The following is a 22523-nucleotide window of genomic DNA, read 5'->3' as shown; positions in this document are numbered from 1 at the left end:
AAGTGAGGAAGAGAAAGCTAGAAATCGCTGAACTTACCGACTTTTGTCAGGTCAAGTATGTTTTCCTTAACAATTCCATTCTCTTGGCAAAGTTTCTCAAACCTTTTCTTGATTTTTCGGTTAATGTTTTTCTTTCGGGCTGTAAGGAAAGTGACTGTAACTACTGGGACTCTTGTCACTGAGGCAAGTGAGAGGGGTGGGGCTCGAGATGGATCAGGGAACGGATGGTACTTTCTGGGGGCTCAGGTGGCAGAGTTTTGGGGGATATGAGCTATCCTGCAATTTGACATCAGTAGACTCTCCCTTCTGGCATGATGAAAGATTTCATCATCTTCCCATCACTGAGACTGAGGAATCCCCAAAGTGAACATCTGTCTTCGGAGAGGGAGGATCTCCTAGGCTAAGCCTTGGAGGACCATTTTGTCTCCAGGGTTCCTTTCTCCCCTTTCTCCCCACCCCTAGATGAGTGCCAGCAGGAAAATACTCTACTATAGAGCGCCATCACGTTGAATTGTGTTCCCTCGTTGTAATTCGTGAGTAGGTAAATAATATATTTGTCATAAACAGTTTCAAGTATGTGAAATTTATTAAGTCCATAATCTGTGGAGGAAACAGAACACAGTTCAGAACCTCATTGGTCCATGGGAAGCAAGCAAAACTCTTCACCTGTTCTCTCTCACATAATAAATTCAAGTGCATTTCCTGCAAGAGGTAGAGACAGAGGATGGCTAATGCCTTCCATTTGCGTCAACCTGTGCCGTATGAGGTGAATTCTAAGAAAAGGGATAGTGGTAAACTGACCACTAGTGGCAGAAGGATTCAGCCCTAGCAGCCATTCACCCTCTTTACCTCCCTGACACCACCCACCTCCCTCAGCATCGCTGCCCATGACGTGTCTCCATCTTCTTGTTTAAACCCCACTGGCCTATGTACCCCGTGCTACATCCTCAGCAATGTGCTGTTCAGTGGCCACCAGGCATCATCAGAAAGAGAGAGACTGTCCTGCCAATTTACTTTTTTTGCAGGAGGGACATATGACCAAATCACTTCTCTTCATCTAGTGGCATTAAGAGCCAGGCATCGGTATTTTACAACAAAGTTTTCCCAAACTCAGGTCATTGACTATTAGGTGGTCCCCATTATATTACTTAAAAAAAAACACAAAACGTTGATCAGCAATTGATCATGGTCCCAAAGATATTGGGGTTCTGTAAATTCCTAGCAGTCTGAAGTAGAAATAAGAAAGAGTTTTCTGTTTACTTACACTCAACACTGTATTCATCCTGCACTTCTGTTTTGTCACAAGTAAAATTTATTGAAATACATTCTCCATTTGTTCTGTAAAACAGAGTGGATTGATGTCCAAGAGATGTTGCTAGGAGCTGACTCCCTCCCCGCCCCCCACCTCCGATCTACCTATAACTTCAGTTTATCATTCCATTTACCTTTTGAACATTTTAATACCATTTCCAAAGAACTTTAATTTACATTATTTCACTTGATTTGATACTGTAAAATAACTCAACTCTTCCTGTTATTGTTATTCCTACCACTATTTACACTATTACTCTTTCTGAAACTAATTGTTTAGACAGTTAGCTGAGTCCTCATCACGTGCCAGCCTCTCAGATGAGTGCTTTACAACATTACCTCACCAAAAAAGCCATGAGGGACAGTTATTATCACCCACTTTTACCAAAGGGAAAATGCAAGTGGAAGGAGAGGAATTTTCTTGGTCAAACAACTAGTAAGAAATAGAAATAGGTTAGAATTCAGGCTGTTAATCCAAATTCTTTGCTCTTTACCTAAGCTATACTGCCACACTTCCTGTGACTCTGATGCCTCTCTGTCCTCTATTTCCCTCACTGCCATTTCCTTCTGTTACCAACTCTTGTCTCTGAATCTGGAAAAGCCTTAGGTCCATCAAGTCCTCAATCAGTGCCAGATGAGAGACTCTGATTTTGGGCACAGGCCCAGCATGCATGCACAACATGCATATGTGTGCATGTGTATGTGGGGGTGTGTGGGTGTAGAGGTCCAAGCCAAAACCAAGGCTTCTTCTTTCCTCTCCCAGCTAATAAAGGCCACACTTACTTTATAAGAAATTCAAAGAACAGAGATGAGTTAGGCAAGACATGGATGCTTTCCAGAAAAACCCTCATGGGACCATTCTCTGCTATATATTCTAGCCTCTGTGAGGCCAAGGTAATGGTATACCATTCACCTTCAACCTGTAAAAAATCAGTAAAATGATGAGGTAAGAAGAGAGGAGAGAAGACACACATGAACATGCTCACCTTGAACGCTGGCCCATGGGGTAAGATGTGAAGACAGAATTAGGACTCAGGTCAACTGGCAAAACACCCAGGACTCTTTCCACTGTCCCTCCAGTGAGAATGGAGGTCCCCATGTGTTGTTGTCTTTTGACATGTTACAATCACTTTCAGTCCAAGGTCTGAAACCATCCCTTTTATCTAATAGGCCAAGTAACCCCTACCCTCCAGTAGGACTCAACTAGTTTCAAAATCCCCCAATCCACCCTCAGAAGTCCACAGACTCGGGAAACGGACTTTGGCCCAGTGGTTAGGGCGTCCGTCTACCATATGGGAGGTCCGCGGTTCAAACCCCGGGCCTCCTCGACCCGTGTGGAGCTGGCCATGCGCAGTGCTGATGCGCGCAAGGAGTGCTGTGCCACGCAAGGGTGTCCCCCGCGTGGGGGAGCCCCCACGCGCAAGGAGTGCGCCCGTGAGGAGAGCCGCCCAGCGTGAAAAGAAAGAGCAGCCTGCCCAGGAATGGCGCCGCCCACACTTCCTGTGCCGCTGACGACAACAGAAGCGGACAAAGAAACAAAAGCAAAGAAACAAGACGCAACAAATAGACACCAAGAACAGACAACCAGGGGAGGGGGGGAGATTGAATAAATAAATAAATCTTTAAAAAAAAAAAAAAAAAAAAAAAAAAAAAGAAGTCCACAGACTCTACCTTTGACATATCAAAGTTGCTCGTCACAACTTTTTTTCCTGGTGGGCATAGACCAGAGATAGCCCCAGACACAGCAAAAGCAGCTTCATCTTGACAGGGGACAGCACGTCTCCTCTACAGGCACCTGGGGTGACTTGTTGCCTAACAGTGACTCCATGCCCCAGCTCCTCTGTCTTTATATCCATTCTGAGCCCAGTTTTCTGTCCATGGGCCACTACCGTTCCTCCTCCCACTCCATGAAATGGTCTGGCATTCACTGGTGTGGGTCCAGGGATTATCCATGCCCTTTTTGAAAATTGGCAATACCAACCCTTTTAGATCTACCTGGTGACCTTGAATTTCTCAAAACATGTTCTCAAGAAAAATAGTGGATGTTATAAAGAGCTGTCTTTTAGAACCAGATTTAACCGCAGATCTGGCTTGGAATAAAAAAGTCAAAGATAATGAGAGGAATTAAGTTTTCATGAACCTCAAAACAGAAAATCGTCTCTATTAAAGATTATAGTGGGAAACAGACGTGGCTCAACTGATAGAGCATCCATCTACCATATGGAGGGTCCAGTGTTTAATCCCCAGGGCTTCCTGATATGTGTGGTAAGCTGGCTCACACACAGTGCTGCAGCGCGCAAGGAGTGCAGTGCCACACAGGGGTGTCCCAGCATGGGGGTACTCCAAACGCAAGGAGTGTGCCCTGCAAGGACAGCCCCCCATGCAAAAAAGCACAGCCTGCCCAGGAGTGGTGCCACACACACAGAGAGCTGATACAGCAAGATGATGCAAAAAAAAGCGATGCAGTTTCCCAGTGCCATTGGATAATGCAAGTGGATCCAGAAGAACACACAGAGAATGGACACAGAGAGCAGACAATGGGGGTAGGGGAAAGGGAAGAGAAATAAATAAAAAATAAATCTTGAAAAAACAAAGATGATAGTACCTGTCATAAAGCATTAAAATTGAGTTGAAAAAAATAGTCTTTAAAATACAGTGTCTAGTACTCAGTATTCTTTAGGTACTTTTCCTTATTCTCTGCATCCAGCCTTTGCAGCCTTCCCTGCCCCACAATTAATGACGAACTCTTTAACCATGATGCCTATATCCCTACCCAATGGGCTCCATGGGAGAAATGGATAGCTTCCCTTCTTTCAAGTGATGTTGGGGCAACACTTCATACTCACTAAAAATTCTAATGAAAAAGCTTATGAAATAAGCTGTTACGTAGAAAGTGCTTAAGAGCATGGACTTCGGGGTCATGCACAGCTGGGCTTCGCCTCCATTTCTGCCATTAGGAAACCGTATGGACAGGTCAGTTAACCTCTCTGGACTTAAGCATCCTCCTTTGGGGATCGTTTTACCTAACAGATGGCTGTAGGGACTCAATATGTGTAGAATCCGCAGCATAATGTCTGGACGGTTAGGTCAGAAAAAGCTCCGTGGAGAAGGTGGGGCTTGGGGTAAGCCTTGAAAAGTAGGGAAGGTATGGAAATGTGTAGTGCGGATGAGAAGAGTATTTTCTCTAGGTGGGAGAAATACTGAGGCAGGATCCTGTGTGCTCCCAAAACAGAAAGAGGCTGGTGTCATGGGAGGAGCTGGGCACAAGAGAGTGGGTAGAGGACCTAAGAATCATGGCTTTCCATCTGTGGCCTGCTTACAAAAGAAAGTCACCCCAGCCCCTTAGTGATCATTCCTTGTTCATGTTCAACCAATATCCAATCTCTGGTATTTTGAAGCTTATGCCACTTCACCCATCATGGATTGTAGTGGGTTTAGCTGACCTGACCTTGACACCTGGTGGAAAAAGGCTGACTGCCTTATTCCCTCTATTTGCTTCTCTCCAAGAATAAGATGGCAGCCCATGACCAGCCAGTTTGCACAATGAACTCTTCCCGGGCTATGAGGTTGACATGAGTGTCAGCAGCTGCTGCTGCACACACCGTCCCTATCCCATCCCTCAGCTTTCCTAACTCTGGACTCTTATACCGTAGTGCAATACTGTCACATTCTGGTGTTTTTTTTCCCTACAAGGAATAATTTCCCTGAAGGAGGAGATATCTACCTTGTTCAACTTTGTACCTTTCGTAGCACCGGATACATAGCACCACATTTGGAATGCTTTGTAAACAAAATCCTATCTTTAAAAGCACTAGGGGTTCTTTTTTTTTTTTTTTAAGTTTATTGGATTTATTTTTTTGTCTTTATTCATTTTTTTAATATTACATTAAAAAAATATGAGGTCCCCATATACCCCCCACCCCCCTCACCCCACTCCTCCCCACATAGCAACATTCTCCTCCATCATCATGAGACATTCATTGCATTTGGTGAAGACAACCTTGAGCATCGTTGCACCTCATGGTCAATGGTCCACATCATAGCCCACACTCTCCCACGTTCCATCCAGTGGGCCACGGGAGGATATACAATGTCCGGTAATTGTCCCTGCAGCACCACCCAGGACAGCTCCAAGTCCCGAAAATGCCCCCACATCCTATCTCTTCCTCCCATTCCCCACCCCCAGCAGCCACCATGGCCACTTTCTCCACACCAATGCCACATTTTCTTCGATTACTAATCACAATAGTTCATGAATAGAATATTAGTAAGTCCACTGTAATCCATATTCTATTCCTCCATCCTGTGGACCTTGGATTGGTTGTGTCCACTCCATATCTATATCAAGAGGGGACTTAGATATTAAAGTGAACCTTCTTGAAAATCCTCTTGTAAATAAGAAATTGCTTTTGGGCATTCACCTCCTAATGTATATTATTGGGTCAATGGAGTGGAAGGAGAGCTTTAAACAAAAGTCTATGATCAAAAGCTTATGTTTTAGATTATCTTATCTGCTAAGACTTGAGTTGACTATTCCCCATTCTGGCTATTCACGTCCATTTCAAATCTGCCACGTTTTGGCGATTAGCTTGGGCATTGCCAGGAAAGCCTAGAAGCACTGAAATGGCAAGGACAAGGCTGCAAAAATACCCAATAGATGCAATGCCATCCATCTAGAGACTTGGTGAAAGAAAATCCAGACAAAACCAAAGATGAACTAATTGAATCAGTCAAGAGGGATACTTTGCTTTGAAAAAGAGTTCCCTTAAATAATATACTTGTGCTGCATTTAAATATTTGTGCTAAGAGCTGTAGACCTATGATCTGAAAACACTCACAAGTTGTCGGTGATCAATAAATATCACAGTCAAATGAAAGATTAACTTTTGTATTGGGGAACATTGAATAAGACAGAGAGATAAGGGAGGATGACCAGAAAGAAAAAAAAAAAAAGAGGAAGTGAAAACAGAAAAGTAAGTACTGATGTTAAGGAATTTCCCAGATGATAATGTAAACACATGGGACAAAGAGTTAATTTACAAAAGTTCACTTGCCCACCCATCTATAGGAAATGCATCTATTGTATAATGCAAGATACCTGATTCAGCATTTGATTGCACAACAATTTTTTCTGTGGTGTAGCAAGTTGCTTTAGAAGGTGATGCTACTAAAAGTTTTCAAAAAATGATGACTGAACTTAGTTCAATTATCATGATCAAATGCTTACTGTGCTGGGTGTATACCTGGCATTGGGAAGGCTAAAGAGATAGACAAGGTGGGGGCTGGGCCCTGAAGAAACTCCTGGCCAGTGTGAAGATGATTTGAAAACAATCTGATTATAAAGTCAAAAGTAAACAATTTCATAAAGGAAAAGAGAAGAGTCAATAGTAATGAAGAAGAATAAGAAGAGAAAAAAGGGAATTGTGATCAGGTCCAGTTAAAGACTGACCTCCCAATTCCAGGTATGGAGCCAGAATGGTTGTTTCTTCCTCCAGGCAAATGGGGCTTTACCCAAGGAGCACAAATTCACAAGAAGTAAAGACGGAAAACAAGCACTCTTCAATGACATCCTGTCCTCTCCTGTTCCAGCAGGGAAGGAAAAGGAGGGTCTCTGAGGAGTAAAGGGTTTCTGTTTCTCCCACTCCCGACAAGGTTCTGCGCTTTCTGTTAGGGAGAAAGGGGTGAGAACTGAGTTGTTCTGCCAGCCTACAGGTCCAGGGGCACTGACTCCTGCCTTTCTGCTGAGGGAGGAAGAGCAATTCTGATGAGTGGGTCTCAGCAGAACAGCAGCAGATGGGACAAGTGACCCTCTGGTCTACTGCTGCCCTGAAGAGCTGGCCTTTGGGCCTTGTCTTTAATGGGACCACTGAATATGGTCCTGACTCTTGTCAAGAATGGCCAGCCATTCCAGGGTTGAGCTGCCCAGTCACCTGCCCCCCAATCTATCAATTTTTAAGAGCACAGTGTTTATCTAGTTATATCTCCACATTTCAAGCATAGCACTGATATCAGATTGCAAACTGCTATATTAGAGCCATATTGCATCAGCTAGTTTAATATGTAAGGCCCTTGGATTTCAACACAACAATGTGGCAGAAGCCTGGTAACCAAAGAAAGAACATCTTGTCACAAAGTCATATTTGCTCAGGGTGCTCCAAGCAGGGATTATGCCAAGGTCCATTTACCAAGACAAATAGTTACAATGGAAGTATGTTTTGTAGCAGTCCAAATCTCACTTGTCCTGGGGCCAGATATATTAAAATAATATTTCAATGTCTGAAATAGGGTAAGCCCTCAGTCAGCATTAAATGATCACTTTACGTACATTATTTTATCAAATCTTCTTAAGCTCTGCATGGGAGCTGCCATTTTATCTTATTTTACAGAATCGTGTGCACTAATGCTCAGAGAGGTTATGTAACCTTACCAAAATCATGCAAATATGGATGGGAGAACCCATATTTGAATCTGAGATTGTCTGAGGCCTGAGCCCTCACTCTTATTGGCTCCACTACATGAATTGGGGCCTGCTGTTTCTGACATGAAAAACAGATGCCAGGAATAGTAATGCTGTCAGCCCTCAAAGGAGTCTGCCTGGTAGTTGCTACTGAAGAAGCTGCATGCAGATTTCTTAAAGATGTGGTGCTTGGCATGTGGCTGCAAGAGTCTGAGCAATAAAGGGCGATCAACAACTATTGGATGGATGGATGGATGGATGGATGATTTAAGGGTAATTCTCTTCTGATCAGGAATTAGGAGGTGCTTTCATACCAAATATACCTCGTCACCAACCACATTAAGACTCCCACACCAATACTAAATATAGGGCATTTTGTAAGAGGCCCAAGAAAAGGATGACAGTCTTCCAGGTTGTTGAGAAGCAAGTGACCCAAGTCTTGACTAACTTTGGGTGGGCAAGGGGTTTATGGAGTTCATGTGTGAACAGATAACAGTCCATCTATAACCGGGTAACTTGAAAGAAACGAACTGGCTGGCTGGAAATGTACTCCTGACCTTGTCCTCAGTTACACTCTCAATCAGTTGGACAAATTCCTCATTGAGAAAGCCAGTGGCAACATTTAAGCCATGTTACACTATACCAAGGCATATTCTGTGCCAAGAGGAATAGCAAGAAGCACAAGCTTATTTGATCCATGTGCCAGAGTGGAAATATTTGTTGGTCCCTAGCAGTGAGGTCAATATACATGCTGCTAATGTTGGCTCAAATCCCATTTTAAATTCTCCATTCCCTTCACCATTGGAAAATTGTTTGGCACTACCAACATTACATCTGTGTTAGCTGGGTTCTCCAAAAGGCAGATGCTGAAGCAGACTTGGGAATGATAAAGGTTTATTAGGGAGCAATATTTGTGAATGGGAAAGGGAGGAAGCAGTATTGGGCAAGGGGAGCTATCAGACCATCATGCAGATCAGATAAAGTTTCTGTTCCTAATGGGGGGCTCCAGAGGCTATTAGAGGAGTCCTACATCTAGCAGAAATGGATAAGCCCTTGTATAACATGCTTGCTCAGTCATTGGCTGGGGCCATCCTAGACTGGTACCTGGACTCAAGGGTCCAGGCGAATCTGAATGAGTCACCAGTTGGAGGCTGTCAGTCAACCATACCCCTCACAACTGGGCAGCATAGTGAGTCCTTTCTTGAAGGGAGAATTGGAGCGACACATCTCTGTCTGGGACTCCATTCCAGTACCCAGAAACATGGAGAGTCTTCTCATAAGAGGTCCAGAGATCTCTTCTCACATGGGATAGAGACAGGGGTGAAAGCAGAACCACTTTCCCTCTGTTTTAGTTTAAAATTCCCACCACAATACCAGGGTGCCCTGTGGGTCAGAAAACCAGAACCTCAGGGATTGTTGCCTCCAGATCCACTTATTAAAAATCAGCAATGTAATCCATGCTGTGTAGCAATGCTCTAAAATTTACTCATCAAATGCAATGAATGTCCCACACTAATGAAAGAAGTACTTGTTGTGGGAGGAGTGGGGGGATGTGGGGAGTGGGGTATATTGGGACCTCTTATATTTTTTATTGTAACATTTTGTTTGATTTCAGTATCTTATTAAAAAAAGATAATACAAATTAAAAAAAAAAATTCAGCAAGTACTTACTTATGCATGTCCCTGCGTAACCCAGATGATACTCTGGGCCTCTCTCAACAGCACATAATTTAGGACTGACTCCTTCCAATGATGATGACACCACCAGCCTTGGGATGAGAGGAGAAAGTTTGGGCAATGGAAGAAATAATTATAAGTCTTGAGTCATGGAGAAAGGATTAAGGAGGTCCCCAAATTAAAGATCATCCATGTTACAGTTTTATCATAGGCAGGACCATTTAAAAATATTAGACAATTCTGCTTCATACAATCAAAGTGAGAACTGACGCAATTATTTGTGTAAAGAGGTTGGCATACGGTCTGGCCAATGAATGGAACCTAATCATAGTCTTCCATTTTGATGAACTTACTCATTCAACAAACAGCCTCTCCAGGTCCACTATGTCCAGGAACAAAGAATATGTTGTTGAATAAATTAGCTCCAAATTCTGCCCTCATTGAATAGTAGTTTTCGTCTGTTTGGTTTGGTTTTCTTTTCCTTCTCCTCCTCCACCCCATCCCCACCCCCACCCTGTTGTTTTTGCTGTCTGTGTCCATTCGCTGTGTGATCTTCTCTTCTATTTCTCTTTTTGTCTTCTCATCTTTCTCCTCTAGGATTCACTGGGATTTGATCCTGGGGACCTCTGATGTGGAGAGCTGTTCCCTGTCAATTGTGCCACCTCAGTTCCTGGTCTCTGTTGCGCTTCACCTTGACTCTCCCCTTCACCTCTTTTGTTGCATCATCATCTTGTTGCGTGACTCACTTGCGCAGGCACTGGCTCACTGTGCAGGCACTCAGCTCACCGCGCAGGCATTGGCTCACCATGTGGGGATTCACATGGGCACTGCCTTGCCACATGGGCACTGGCTCAGCATGCGGGCACTAGGCTCACCGCATGGGCACCTGGGTCACCATGGGGTACTCGGTTTGCCATGTGGGCACGCTTTCTCTTCTTCTTTTTTACCAGGAGGCCCCAGGGATTGAACCTAGGTCCTCCCATATGGTAGGTGGAGGCCTTTTCACTTGAGTCACATCCGCTTCCTTGTTTGTTTAAGAAGTACCAGGGATTTGAACCCAGGACCTTGAACAGGGGAAGCAGGCACTCAACCACTGAGCTACAGCCACTCCCCTATAGTAGTCTTTTATTTTTTTCTTCATTTTCTAAATATTACATTCAAAAAATATGAGGTCCTCCTATACCCAAACCCTCCCCACCCCCCTCCTCCCCCCATAGCAACATTCTTCTCCATCATCATGAGACATTCATTGCACTTGGTGAACACATCTCTGAGCATCGCTGCACCTCATGGTCAATGGTCCACATCATAACCCCCACTCTCCCACTTTCCATCCAGTGGGCCATGGGAGGACATACAATGTCCAGTAATTGTCCCTGCAGCACCATCCAGGACAACTCCAAGTCCCAAAAACACCTCCGCATCTCATCTCTTCCTCCCATTCCCCATACCCAGCAGCCACCATGACCACTTACAGTAGTCTTTAAACAAAAATCTTCACATTCACATCTCATGAGGTCAAGAACTTGATCCAAGGAGAAAGACTAAACCAGGCGCCCTTCTTCTAGTCACAGCCTCTACCAAAAAGCTTAATTCCTTCTTTCTTTGCTTGTGTTGCAATCCTCCCCTGGAGAGCCCTCCTTTATTGCTACCTATTCAAATATTATCCCTCCTCCAAAGCCCTGTCTTTGACTCTGCTGGCTCTCAGCCTTCTCATTTGTTCTATATAGCAGTTGGAGCTTTACTCTCACACTGCAGCAGCCAAATGATATTGGCATAATGCTAGCACACAATATAACCCATCCTCCAAAAAATATAATCTCCAAGGAACTAAAAACCTAATTCTCATACTATGTAGTGAACATGTGTCAATGATTTCATTAATTTATTACTGAGGGAACCAGAAGAAGGGCAGCTGGTTCAAAAGAGGATGTGAGAAAGATAAAAAAAATCTGGAATAAAACTGCTAGGTTAGATACAAGGAGTCAGTGTTTTACAAGGCAATAAATCTACAACCTTTACAGTAATCTTCTCTATTGGACAGAATCATTTACATACCTATCCTCCTTGGAAAAAAAAATCATTTGTACTTTCATGATTTTCTGTTAGTTGATCTCTAACTTTAGAGTCTGGGCCCTAAACAATCGTAAATAGTAAGTTAAACAGTTATATTTTCTAGAGAGCCAGATGACACTTAGCAAGGCTTTTTAGACAGTGCTCCAGCATACCTTTTAAAGGACACATGGTCATCCTTTTTACCTTATTTCCAAATTTTGGAAAATATTTATTTTAACAGTAATTTCTAAACTTGCACATACACTGGAAAGGTAATAAGTGAATGGATAATTGACTTTGGAGTCCGAAGAACCTGGGATCATATTCTTACTCCACAATTAACTTCTCTGGGTCTTTGTTTCCTCAGAGTTGTGGCAAATATTACATGGACAGGTTTCGAAGGTGCTAGAATGCAACGGATGATCAATAAATCTTAGCTCCTTCACTCTTTCTGTCCTCTTTGGAAAACTGGTCATTTCTGGTACTTCTGTGGCTTGCCCAGGCTCTAGTAAAGTGCCTGAGCTCTCTATAGTAGGTTTTCAGCAAACCTTCTCTGATTGTTTGATATATGGCTTGTCTGTGACCTAGGCAAGTTCCTTCCATCTGGCCCTCAATTTACCCATCAATGACAGTGAGAAGCGTCAGTGGTTCTTTACCTCTGGCAGCACGAGTCCTAGGGGAAGGAGGGGTTTGGGACTCTGGGAGGAATAGGGGTATTTCTGGTCTTCATGGTCACTAAGAAACACTACTGACATCTGGTGCCCAGAAGCCGGGGATGATGGACGCTCTGCAGTGCTGAGGACAAGCCCCTACAAGGTGCAGCTGTTTCAGCCAGCACAGCAGTAATGCCCCACTGAGAAACACTGGCTCTTCCCCATAGGTCTTTGCATCGCCCCTTCTGACAATAAACTCATGCTTCCCCACTGTTCTCTTCAAAGGATGGGAGGTAAACAGTTGCATTCCAAAGACCTGCTTTGCCTAAAGAAAACAGTGCAGTTTCCAAACATTGGAGCAATTCAGCACATTATTCCATGCCTGAAATGTAGCTTCATGTTGTTGATTTTTCTTGTCTGAAGAAAGGCTATTGCATTTTGTTGCCTACAGCCCCAAGGATCTGATGTATTTTCTGGATAAAAGGAATGCCACAAGCATCCAAATTAGGAACCAATTAGTTTTTGCCGAGTGCCCAGGTCCATGCAAAGAACAGCGGCGGAGGTGAAGACAGGTCCCTGACAACCAGCAGGGAACAGACAAGCACCCTATTGCCGAGGGCACCAACCCACGGGATCCCAGCTTCCCAGGAGAAAGCTTGAGGCCACTTAGCTCCGTTCCATGTGCACCCCTTCCAAAGAGCCTACCTTCTCTTCATTCTTTTGTTCACGGCCTGGTACCACATAATTCTCTATCTCCCTCCACTGGACACTGAGCCCTGGAGGGAAAACAACCGGGTTGTATTCTTCTCTGATTCCAAACATACTGAATGGCTGAGCTTAGCCCACAGCAGGCACCAAATTTATACTTTCAATCCAAACCTAGTTTCCTCATTGGCTACCCTTTTGTCTGGCCTCCTGAAAAGAAGTAAGTGCTATAAACCAAAGAACCAAATAAATTTTCTTCTAGAAATGCTAAATCCTGATAAGATTCATGTTTCCACAGAGATTCTTTCATTAAACACCAGCAAAGCAGAACTAGGAAGGATCCACAAGGCGGCAGGAAAAGAGAGATTTTCTTTCCCTGCAGAGGACCCAATGAGGAAGTGCCTAGTACTCGCTTATAAAGTTGCATGTTGTGATACATTGATAAGAATCATGAGAGTGGGCTGAACAGTGGAAATCTGCTAATTAATTATCACCTGTCTGTAAGGAACTATTGTTGCATTTTTTCAACTACGATTAGTTTAAGCAATTCAAATTTGGGTAGGGTGATTTGGGGAGTTGCTTTCTCTAGCTTAATCAGAGTGTATAGCAAATATGCTAGACCATATTTAGGGGAGACTGGAAGGGAACAGAGCCTGGGGAGTAGGTGAGTGTGGTCAGGCAGGCTATTGGAGAGGAACCTCGACAATTCTGGGGGAAAAGTTCTTTGAATGCTTACTCCTGAGGACACTTGGCATTTCCCTAGTTGTGATCCCTCCTTTCACACAGCCACTTGGGGAATCTGATTGTTAACTAGGCATACGCCATGCCTGGCCCTCATTCAGGGACAGTACTTTGGCAGCAATAACCAAGAAGGGTCAAGACTCTTGCCCAATGTAGGGAAGATGGCCATTAAATGAACAAGCACGCAGATGAAAATAAAACTGGAAATTGCCATGACTGCTATGAAATACTACACATGGGTGCTGTCCTCCATTCATTCAAAATATATTTAGCAAGCATCTCTGTGCAAGCACTACTGCTTAGAGAAAATAAGGAAGGCGATTGGATCCTTCCCTTTGTGGAGTATAGAGGCTGGGAAAGGTTGAAAAATCATTCTTCAAAAGTTATTTACATCCGAATCCCTGGAACATGTGAATGTTATCCTATATGGTCAAAAAGGATCTTGGCAGATGACTGTTGAAGATCTTGATTTTTTCTTTTGGAAAATCAGTTTTCCTATGGTGCGTCCACTGAAACTTTTTCATTTAAAAAACTAGCAAAGAGGAGCGGATGTAGCTCAAGTGATTGAGCGCCTGCTTCCCACATACGAGGTCCCCAGGTTATATCCTTAATATCTCAAAAATAAAATAAGATGAAATAATAAAATAAAATAAATAAAATGCTTTTTTAAAAAACGTGCAAAGCAGTAATAAGATGCAGTCACAAGGTGGCAGAAAGGAAGATTTTATTTTCCTACAGGCGACCTAATGAGGAAACGAATGTCTAGTTTTCCTGGCTTAGAAAGTTGTTGCTGTGATGTTGCATGTTGTGAGTTGTAATCACTTGCATAAGAGGGAGGCAAAGGAAGATTTTACACACAGAGAGGGGAGAAGATGCTGTGAAGATGGGACAGAGAGAGAACTGAAAATGCTGGCTGTGCAGGTTGGAGATATAGGGCCATAAGCCAAGCATGTCAGCAGGGGACAGAAGCTGGAAGAGGCAAGGAACACATTCTCCTCTAGAGCCTCTGGAGGGAGCATCTCCCAGCTGGCACCTTGATTTTGGCTCAGTGATCCTGATTTTGGACTTCTGGCTTCCAGATCTGTAAGACAATAAATGTGATTTTTTTCAAACCAAGATTGTGTTAAGTTGTTACAACAGCCACAGTAAACTGATACAGCGTCCAGCAGGGGAGCTTACTTTGTTGCAAATAAATACATTACCAAAGGACAAGTGTCATAGAAACACAGTAACAAAAGGGTTTAGAACGGAGGGTTCCAATATAGTTGGGGAAAACTGCAAACCCACCGGGGGCAAGGGCTATGCCTAGTTCACCAATTCATCCTCAGCATTTAGCTCAGTGCAACCAGGTAATTAGCACTCAAGGAATATTTGTTAAATGATTGAATGTGGAAGGAAACTTAGAGTAGAAGGATGATTATAAATCAATTAGAAAGAGGAAAGAGGAAAAGAGCATTCCAGGTCGAAGCAAGAGTATATTATATAAGCAAAGGTCTTGTGTCAAGAAGTTGGAAAGTTCAGGGAAATAAAAGGAGGCCTGTGTTGCTAGAGATAGAAACAAGTAGATTATGAAGTGGGCTGAGCATAGAGAGGGGGACAAAGGCCAGGTCATGCAGAGCCGTGAAGGTCATTTTAAGGATTTTGACTTTGTCAAAATGGGAAACTGTCGAAGAGTTTTAAAAGCAGGGAAGCCTCCTGGGAATGCGCCTCCTGGGATGTGCCTCCCTGGCACTGAGGGATTACTACCAAGCACCAACTAGCAAGGCAACTGAAAAAAGACCTTGACCAAAAGGGGGAAAAGGTAAAGACAAATGAGTTTATATGGTTAAGAGACTTCAAAGTGAGTCAGAACATTCCAGAAGTTACAATTTTGCACATCTCAGTGGAACTCATTGACTGCCAAAGTAGATACTACCACAAGTAGCAGGGCTATGAGGGCTCTGGAGACATCCAGACACGATAGTCAGGGCAGACAGCTCAGGAGTTTGGTGTCTTGCCAGTGAACCTACTTTGGAATATATGCTCCCCAGTGTGACAGAGTTGGACGCTGTGGTTTCCCTACTCATGGCTCTTCAGCCCTTCTATTTGAACCTATAATTAGTACTAGAGGTGTTAGGTGTACATCCGAGAGACTTAAATCTTTGGGCTGTCCATGAATCTCAACTGAGTTGCAACACCTACACTCCAGTTCATTGGTCTCAACCAGGACAAGTAACAAGGAGATGATGATGGACAACTATCATGCTGAGGAACTGAGAGTGTTTACAACTGCAAGCAAGAGAGTTCTATCCACTGGCCCTATGGAATCGCAGGCCCATCTCATTTAGAGGTAGAGTGGACATGACCATCCCAGAATCGTCAGGATTCGGGAATGAACGGTGGACTAAAGTAGACTACCAGGAAGTCTAAATGAATCTTTAAAAAATAAAAAACCACTAAATATATTCCTCTAACTCTAAAAAAAAGCAGGGGAGAGGTATGATCAGAAATGAGTCTTTTAGAACTCACTCTGGCAGCAGTGTAGAGAATGGATAGCAATGGGCAGTGGGGAGGCAGGAAAGAATGCTGGTAGATGATTTAGGAGTCTACTGCAGCATTCTGTCAGGAGAACGTGTTAGCTGGAACAGAAGTGGATGGAGCCAGGCAATTTTTAGAAGCAAAATAAATAAGATCTGGAAATGCAGTAGATATGTGGTCTACAGAGTGTGAGGTATCAAGGTTAATTTCTAAAATTTCCTCATTAGTCTCACTAGATGAATTGCAAATGTACTCATGAAGACAGGAAACACTGAAGGAGGGAGAAGTGAAGGAAAAAATGATTCCGTTTGGATGCATTGATTTTTAGATGGCTTTGAACATGCTAGGTAAAAATTTCAAACAGGTACAGAGCCACCTGGGACTCAAGGCTAAAGAAGAGATTGAGGCAAAATAAACACCTGGGAATCTGAATGTGGAAAGTAATTGCTAGCTTAGGGTGATGAGCAATCGAACTTCATTGCAACACTCAATAACCTACATGTGAAAATGTTTACTGAGATGAGTCGTCCAGATCTTTTGTGTATGTTTCTGGGTACTGCAGAGTACCCGTGTGTCTATTCCCATATTTCTGTATCTGGCTTCAGTGAGTGCTGTGAATCATTCTAGTCAATTATTGAACCTAATGGGTATGGCAGGAACCCCCAAATTTGTAGCCAATTGGTCAGAAGCATGGGCAGCCTGGGCCCCCAAACTTGTCGTAGGTGCCTGTAGGACAGTCTTTTAGAGAAAGGATTGCTTGTACCTTTGGAGTCTGGCCTAATTCCCAGTAGTTAGAGTCAGAATTGAATTGAGTTATTGCAGTTTTTGCAGTTGTTGATTGAGTTTTTAGTGCCCTTTACAATATGACTGCCAAGACTTTTATATTCTCATTCCTCAAAATGAGTGTATTCACACTCATTTGATGGTTTTCATAGATATTTTTAAACAGTTTGGATAGCATTTAACTGTTGTTGTTTTTTAAAAATCAGAATCAGGGAGGAAAGCCGTGCCAATATTTTAGTTATATCTGTGTGTGCATGTGTATGTTTAATTTATTGTGTTTTAATATAAGCAGATGCCACATGAGCCCACAAGGACAGATATTAAAATAATGTACATACAATGCGTTCAAATTTTCACCTTTCTCAGGGATTTCATGGTGTGGCTAAATCCTGCTGTGTTCTTTTTATCTCCACTTAAAACATATTTTTCTATGTATCCTATCATGAATGGTTTTATTAATTATGGTTAGGACTTTATTCCTTAGCATGTATTGAGATGACTCATATGAAACTTCCATTTTTAGAGGACAGAGTTTGGAAGTTTCATGTGGTTCAAACAAATAATAGTGATACTACTGATGATTTTCTTTTCCTGAACTGTAATCATTGATGTGAAATAAAATAATTTTTATAAGAACAAGGCCTAGAGCTGCAGGGTGCCTAAGAGTTACCTCCTGAGAGCCTCCATGTTGCTCAAATGTGGCCAGTCTCAAAGCCAAACTCAGCATGTAAATGTGTTGCCTTCCCCCCAGCGTGGGACATGACTCCCGAGGATGATCCTCCCTGGTGCCGAGGGATTACTACCAAGTACCAGCTGATGATGTAACTAGAAAATGACCTTGAATAAAAGGGTCAACCAAGACCAGCAGACTATCTCAGTCTACATATAATACTAGGAGTTAAAAATGCTTCTTGACCTGAATAAAAGGGGGGAAATGGAAAGGACAAATGAGTTTATATGGCTATGAGTCTTCAAAAAGAGCCAGGAGGTTATCAGAGGGGTTGCCCTTATGCACACCTGAGCAGAGTCCCAGAGACAGATAAAGTAGATACAGCCCTATTTATTGGTTCTGCTGAGGGCTATAGAGACCCACAGGTTCTATGGCCATGGCAGATGGAGTTCAGTGCCATCTCAGTTGGCCCTACTTTGGAGTTTGTGTTTCTGTGCGATGGAGCTGGACTTAGATGTGATCTTTGTCCACAAGTCTCTCCTTTTACTTTTACTGGAACTGTAGTTGGTGCTGGGGGTTAATGTATACCCAGGGGACCTGAATCTCTGGACTGACCATGTGATAGCCAGGCCCTGCCCTCAACAGACTTGCAACTCCTACACTCTGGCTTATTGAACTTACCCCACTCATCTAACATGGAGGTGAAGACGGTCAACCACCACACCAGGGAACCAAGTCTGCCTGCAACTGAAAGCAGGAGAATTGCATCCAGCATCCATGTGGAATCTAAGCCCCTTCTTGATATAGATGTGGAGTGGACACAACCATTCTAAGGTCCACAGGATGGAGGAATAGAGTATGGATTAGAGTGGACTTACTGATATTCTATTGATGAACTATCGTGATTAGTAATTGCAGAAAATGTGGCCTTGGTGTGGAGAAAGTGACCATGGTGGCTGCTGGGGGTAGGTAGTGGGAGGAAGAGATGTGATGTGGGGGCGTTTCCGGGACTTGGAGTTGTCTGTGTGGTGCTGCAGGTACAGTAACCGGACATTGTATGTCCTCCCATGGCCCACTGGGTGGAATGTGGAAGAGTGTGGGCTATGATGTATGATGTGGACCACTGACCATGAGGTGCAGCGGTGCTCAGAGATGTATTCACCAAGTGCAATGAATTTCTCATAATGATGGAGGAGATTGTTGTTGTGGGGAGAGGAGTGAGGTGAGGGCGGTGGGAGGTATATGGATGGGGACCTCATATTTTTTGAATTTATTATTAAAAAAAAAGACAAAAAAATATAAAAATAAAAAAATAAAGATAAAAAATAAGAGAATTTTTAGTACTGTAAGCATATTTAATCAATAATGTAAGAAACATAAATTCTTAGAGGAATGCTTAAAGTGAAACTGTTAACTGCCTAAAAGAATTTGGCAATAACTAATATTACTTGGTTTTGCTCTACTTAATTCACCAAATACACATTAATGCAGTGCCTGTATGCCATGGAGTTTGACTAATTTTGGGGGGGTAACCATCAGTTTTTATTTTAGCACTTAGATTTCATTTGGAATTCAAGAGAAATCAAAATAGTCTCTAAATAGTATATATGGGACAGATTTATTTGAAATATATTTTTTAAAGTGTACCAGAATCTTCAAATACCTTATTTCCAAATCCAGTATTGTACAATGTGTTTGTTATTTTTTATCAGTCACCTAAAGACACAGTTTTATACAATGAGAAAGACCAAATGTCATTCTGTGTTAAATGACTGTGATGTTGAGCTTAACCACATGTGGTGTAGACCATGTGTGACAGTTTGAAGCTGGATGGACCCCACCTGAGGGCGTGAACCTACTGCAGGTCAGACTTTTGATTGTGTTACTTCAGTTAAGGGCCTTTGGATTATGTTACTTCAGTAAGGCATGACCCTGGGTAAGTGTTAATCCTCTTCCTGGAGTCCTTTATAAATGGGATAAATAGGGAAGAGACAGACACAGGAGCTGAGAGAGAACCATGGAAGCAAGAAGATGAAAGCAAGGAAGCCCAGAGGAGGAGGGAGAGCCCAGCAGATGCCACGTGTGCCTTGCCATGTGACAAAGGAGTCCAGGATTGCTGGCAGTTGGTCTCTGGAGAGAAAGCATCACCTGATGATGCCCTGATCTGGACTTTTTCTCAGCCCTGAAACTGTAAGCGTGCAAGCCAATAAATCCCCATTGTAAAAGCTAACCCACTTCTGATATATTGCATTTCTGCATCCCAGCAGACTAAAACACTATGTAATGATATGTCTTGGAGAGTGTTGTCTGAAAAGTCAAGTAAAATGAGGACTGAAAACGTCCATTTGATTTAGTATCTTGTAGATAATAGGTGGCCTTAGAAGCTCTGTTCCTATGGGGCCACAGGAGCAGCAGCCTCTCCAAGATCACTGTCCATGCTCGGATCTGCTTCAGCTCATCCGTGGAAGAAAGGGGAAGAATTTCTAACTCGATTTTCCATCAGCAGCTTGGGACACAGTTGAAGCTGGTTGAAGCTGGCAAAGAGGACAGCTGATGGGCCCACTGCATGCCTTGAAAGAGCAGGAGCTGGCAGCGCAGCAAGGCTGAGCGTCGCCCCCTGCTGGCCAGTCGACGCGGAAGTGCATGCCACAGCACACCACAGAAGCCGCCTTTCTTTCTTCCTCTGTGCAGGGTAGGAAGGTTTCTGTGATCAGGAGTATTCCCCGGTGTTTATTACACACATACATCAGCGTAAACATAATTTGCCACAATTAGTTGGAGAGCCTCAGCAGAATACAGAACTGATATTCATGGTCCCCTTTTGAAATTAGCTGAGGAAAAATGTTAGAAAGTAGCAATGGCTTCTGGCTCTAATCGTTTCCTTATTGATTTTCATTCACAAGTGCAACCTATTTTCTTCAGAGCTTCCAGAGCAAACTTATAAAAATGGAAATGAGATCATGTTACTCCTCTACTCAAAACCTCCAATGTCTTCTCTATACTCCTAGAAAACCAAGCTGATTCCTGCCTGTGCTGGCTTCTCCAGGTCCAACCTTGGGCCCTACTTGGCTACCTCTTTCACCGGCTGCTTGTTACCTGCCGTGTCAATGGCCACAAGAGCACAATGCATGACCTAAACAAACATGTGGCAAATAAATAAAGGAATGGAAAGAGACCTGCTGTGTGGCATTCCAAAAACCCTGTTTTGGTTGCTTCATGCCCAAGTGTATTAAAAAGCTTTCAAAATTTTTCTTTTCAGTTCTAAGAAAAGCCATAAGCCATGAGCAAATAAAACAGCCTTTCACATTGTGATTCTGAAGATACATAAGTAGCCCAGGTGTCACCAGGACAAAAGAAATCACTTCAGGACACTGGTTAGTTATTGGTCATATTTTTACAAATCTTTTAGCATTCTCTCAATTGAACATTCTACCAAATTTTCTCAAAAGAGGAAATTAGCCCAAGATCTCAGAAAATTGTGTATCAAAAATAGTCAAAATTTATTTACTACGCTCTCTCCTAGATGGTTCAAGGTAGATAATTTCTGGGAGTCCAGTCCCTTCTCACCTTCAGGTGGGAATCAACAGCCCCTGCATGTGTTGGCGGGAAAGGAAGGGAGAAGGCATAGCTTTCCGTGAACAGACAGGAGGCACTCTGGACTAGGCTCGTGTTCCTGTTCTACTGGCTGCATGGAATGAAAAACGCTGCTTGTTTCTCTGAGCTTCAGCTTCCCAGGGCCCGCCGGGACTGAGGATGAGCTGGGCCGGCCTGTCGGCTGGTGTCGCCTGCTCCCTGGATCGGATCTTGGTCTCCTGCTCCTCGCCCTCGCTGCTCTCCAGCCCAAGCTGCCTCTGTCCCAAGCCCTCCCCGCGCTGGACACAGCGGGCCGCGCAGTCTCCCTGTGGAGTCCCCGACTACCCTCCACCACCACCAGCCCCTTCCTCCCCACCCCGAAACAAAACTGTCCAAAGAAGCACCCAAATAGACCCCTCCCTCTGTCTTGCTCCCCTCTTGCTGAGGCCGCCTGGGTGTAAAGAAACTCGGCTCGGCTGAAAGAGTTTGATGCCGCCAAGATGGCCGCGCCCCAAGAGACGCCGCGATAAGGGCGGGGCCACCTCCCGCGGGAGCGGCCTCGGGCGCGGTTACCCGTCACCACTAGCGCCGGAGCACCAGGTCAGGTCCGTAAACTAGCCGAGTCCCTGCAGCCTCAGATTGGAGACAAGTCTGTGTGTGGTCCTGTGGTTTCATCTGGAGGGGAGAGGAAGGGTAAATATACCCAGGAGTAGAATGGCTGGGTCACACGGCAAACATGTTGACTGGTTCCAGTTCTGGACAAGAAGGAGTAAACTCACACCAGACTTTCTTTCCCATTGAACACAATTGTAAAATCTAGAAATGCATAGGCAGTTATTTGAGATCTCTTAAAAGTATCAGAAAGAAGGTGGAAAAATTCAAACTCAGTGAGTTTCCTGAACCTAAGTGAGTCAATTACCTGCTAAACCAGGAAGTGTTTAAACAAGACCCACTGTCTCATAAATTCATATTCAAACTATCCAGAACACAACCCCAAATTATTCAATGTGTATGTGAGACAAATACAGCATAAAAGGAACAAGTAAGGTGACTATATGGTGGTAAGGCATCTACATTCCAAATGAAGTAATGAAAATATTGATTCTAAGTACAGCATGAAAAGTATGTATTTTGTTGTCCTGTGAGCAACCATTAAAAAATATACAAAGAGGGAAGCGGAAGTGGCTCTGGTGGTGGGCCTTCTGCCTGCCATATGGGAGGACGTGGGTTTGATCCCTGGGGGTCTCCTGGTGAAAAAGAAGAGAAAGCGTGCCTGCACAGTGAGCCAGTGCCCGGGCAGGTACCCGCGGGACGAGCCAGGGCCCATGCAAGCAAGTCACGCAGCAAGATGGTGACCCATCAAAAGAGAGACAAGGGGAGA

The 22523-nt window shown here is 43.7% G+C and overlaps 1 protein-coding gene across 1 annotated transcript in view; it reads right to left on the bottom strand.

Moving 5' to 3' along the window:
• Positions 1-22523, bottom strand: part of LOC105744900 (zinc finger protein 420-like) — a gene marked incomplete at its 5' end in the record, with an annotated part of 115312 nt that overhangs the window by 1412 nt on the left and 91377 nt on the right. The window contains 5 exon segments of the mRNA XM_071216537.1: positions 38-139; positions 490-600; positions 1265-1338; positions 2095-2231; positions 2983-3020. Coding sequence (XP_071072638.1) covers positions 38-139; positions 490-600; positions 1265-1338; positions 2095-2231; positions 2983-3020 — 462 coding nt within the window.

The sequence above is a fragment of the Dasypus novemcinctus genome, chromosome 8, assembly GCF_030445035.2.
Source record: "Dasypus novemcinctus isolate mDasNov1 chromosome 8, mDasNov1.1.hap2, whole genome shotgun sequence".
In the NCBI taxonomy this organism is placed as follows: domain Eukaryota; kingdom Metazoa; phylum Chordata; class Mammalia; order Cingulata; family Dasypodidae; genus Dasypus; species Dasypus novemcinctus.
This window is presented reverse-complemented; position numbering and strand designations above follow the sequence as displayed.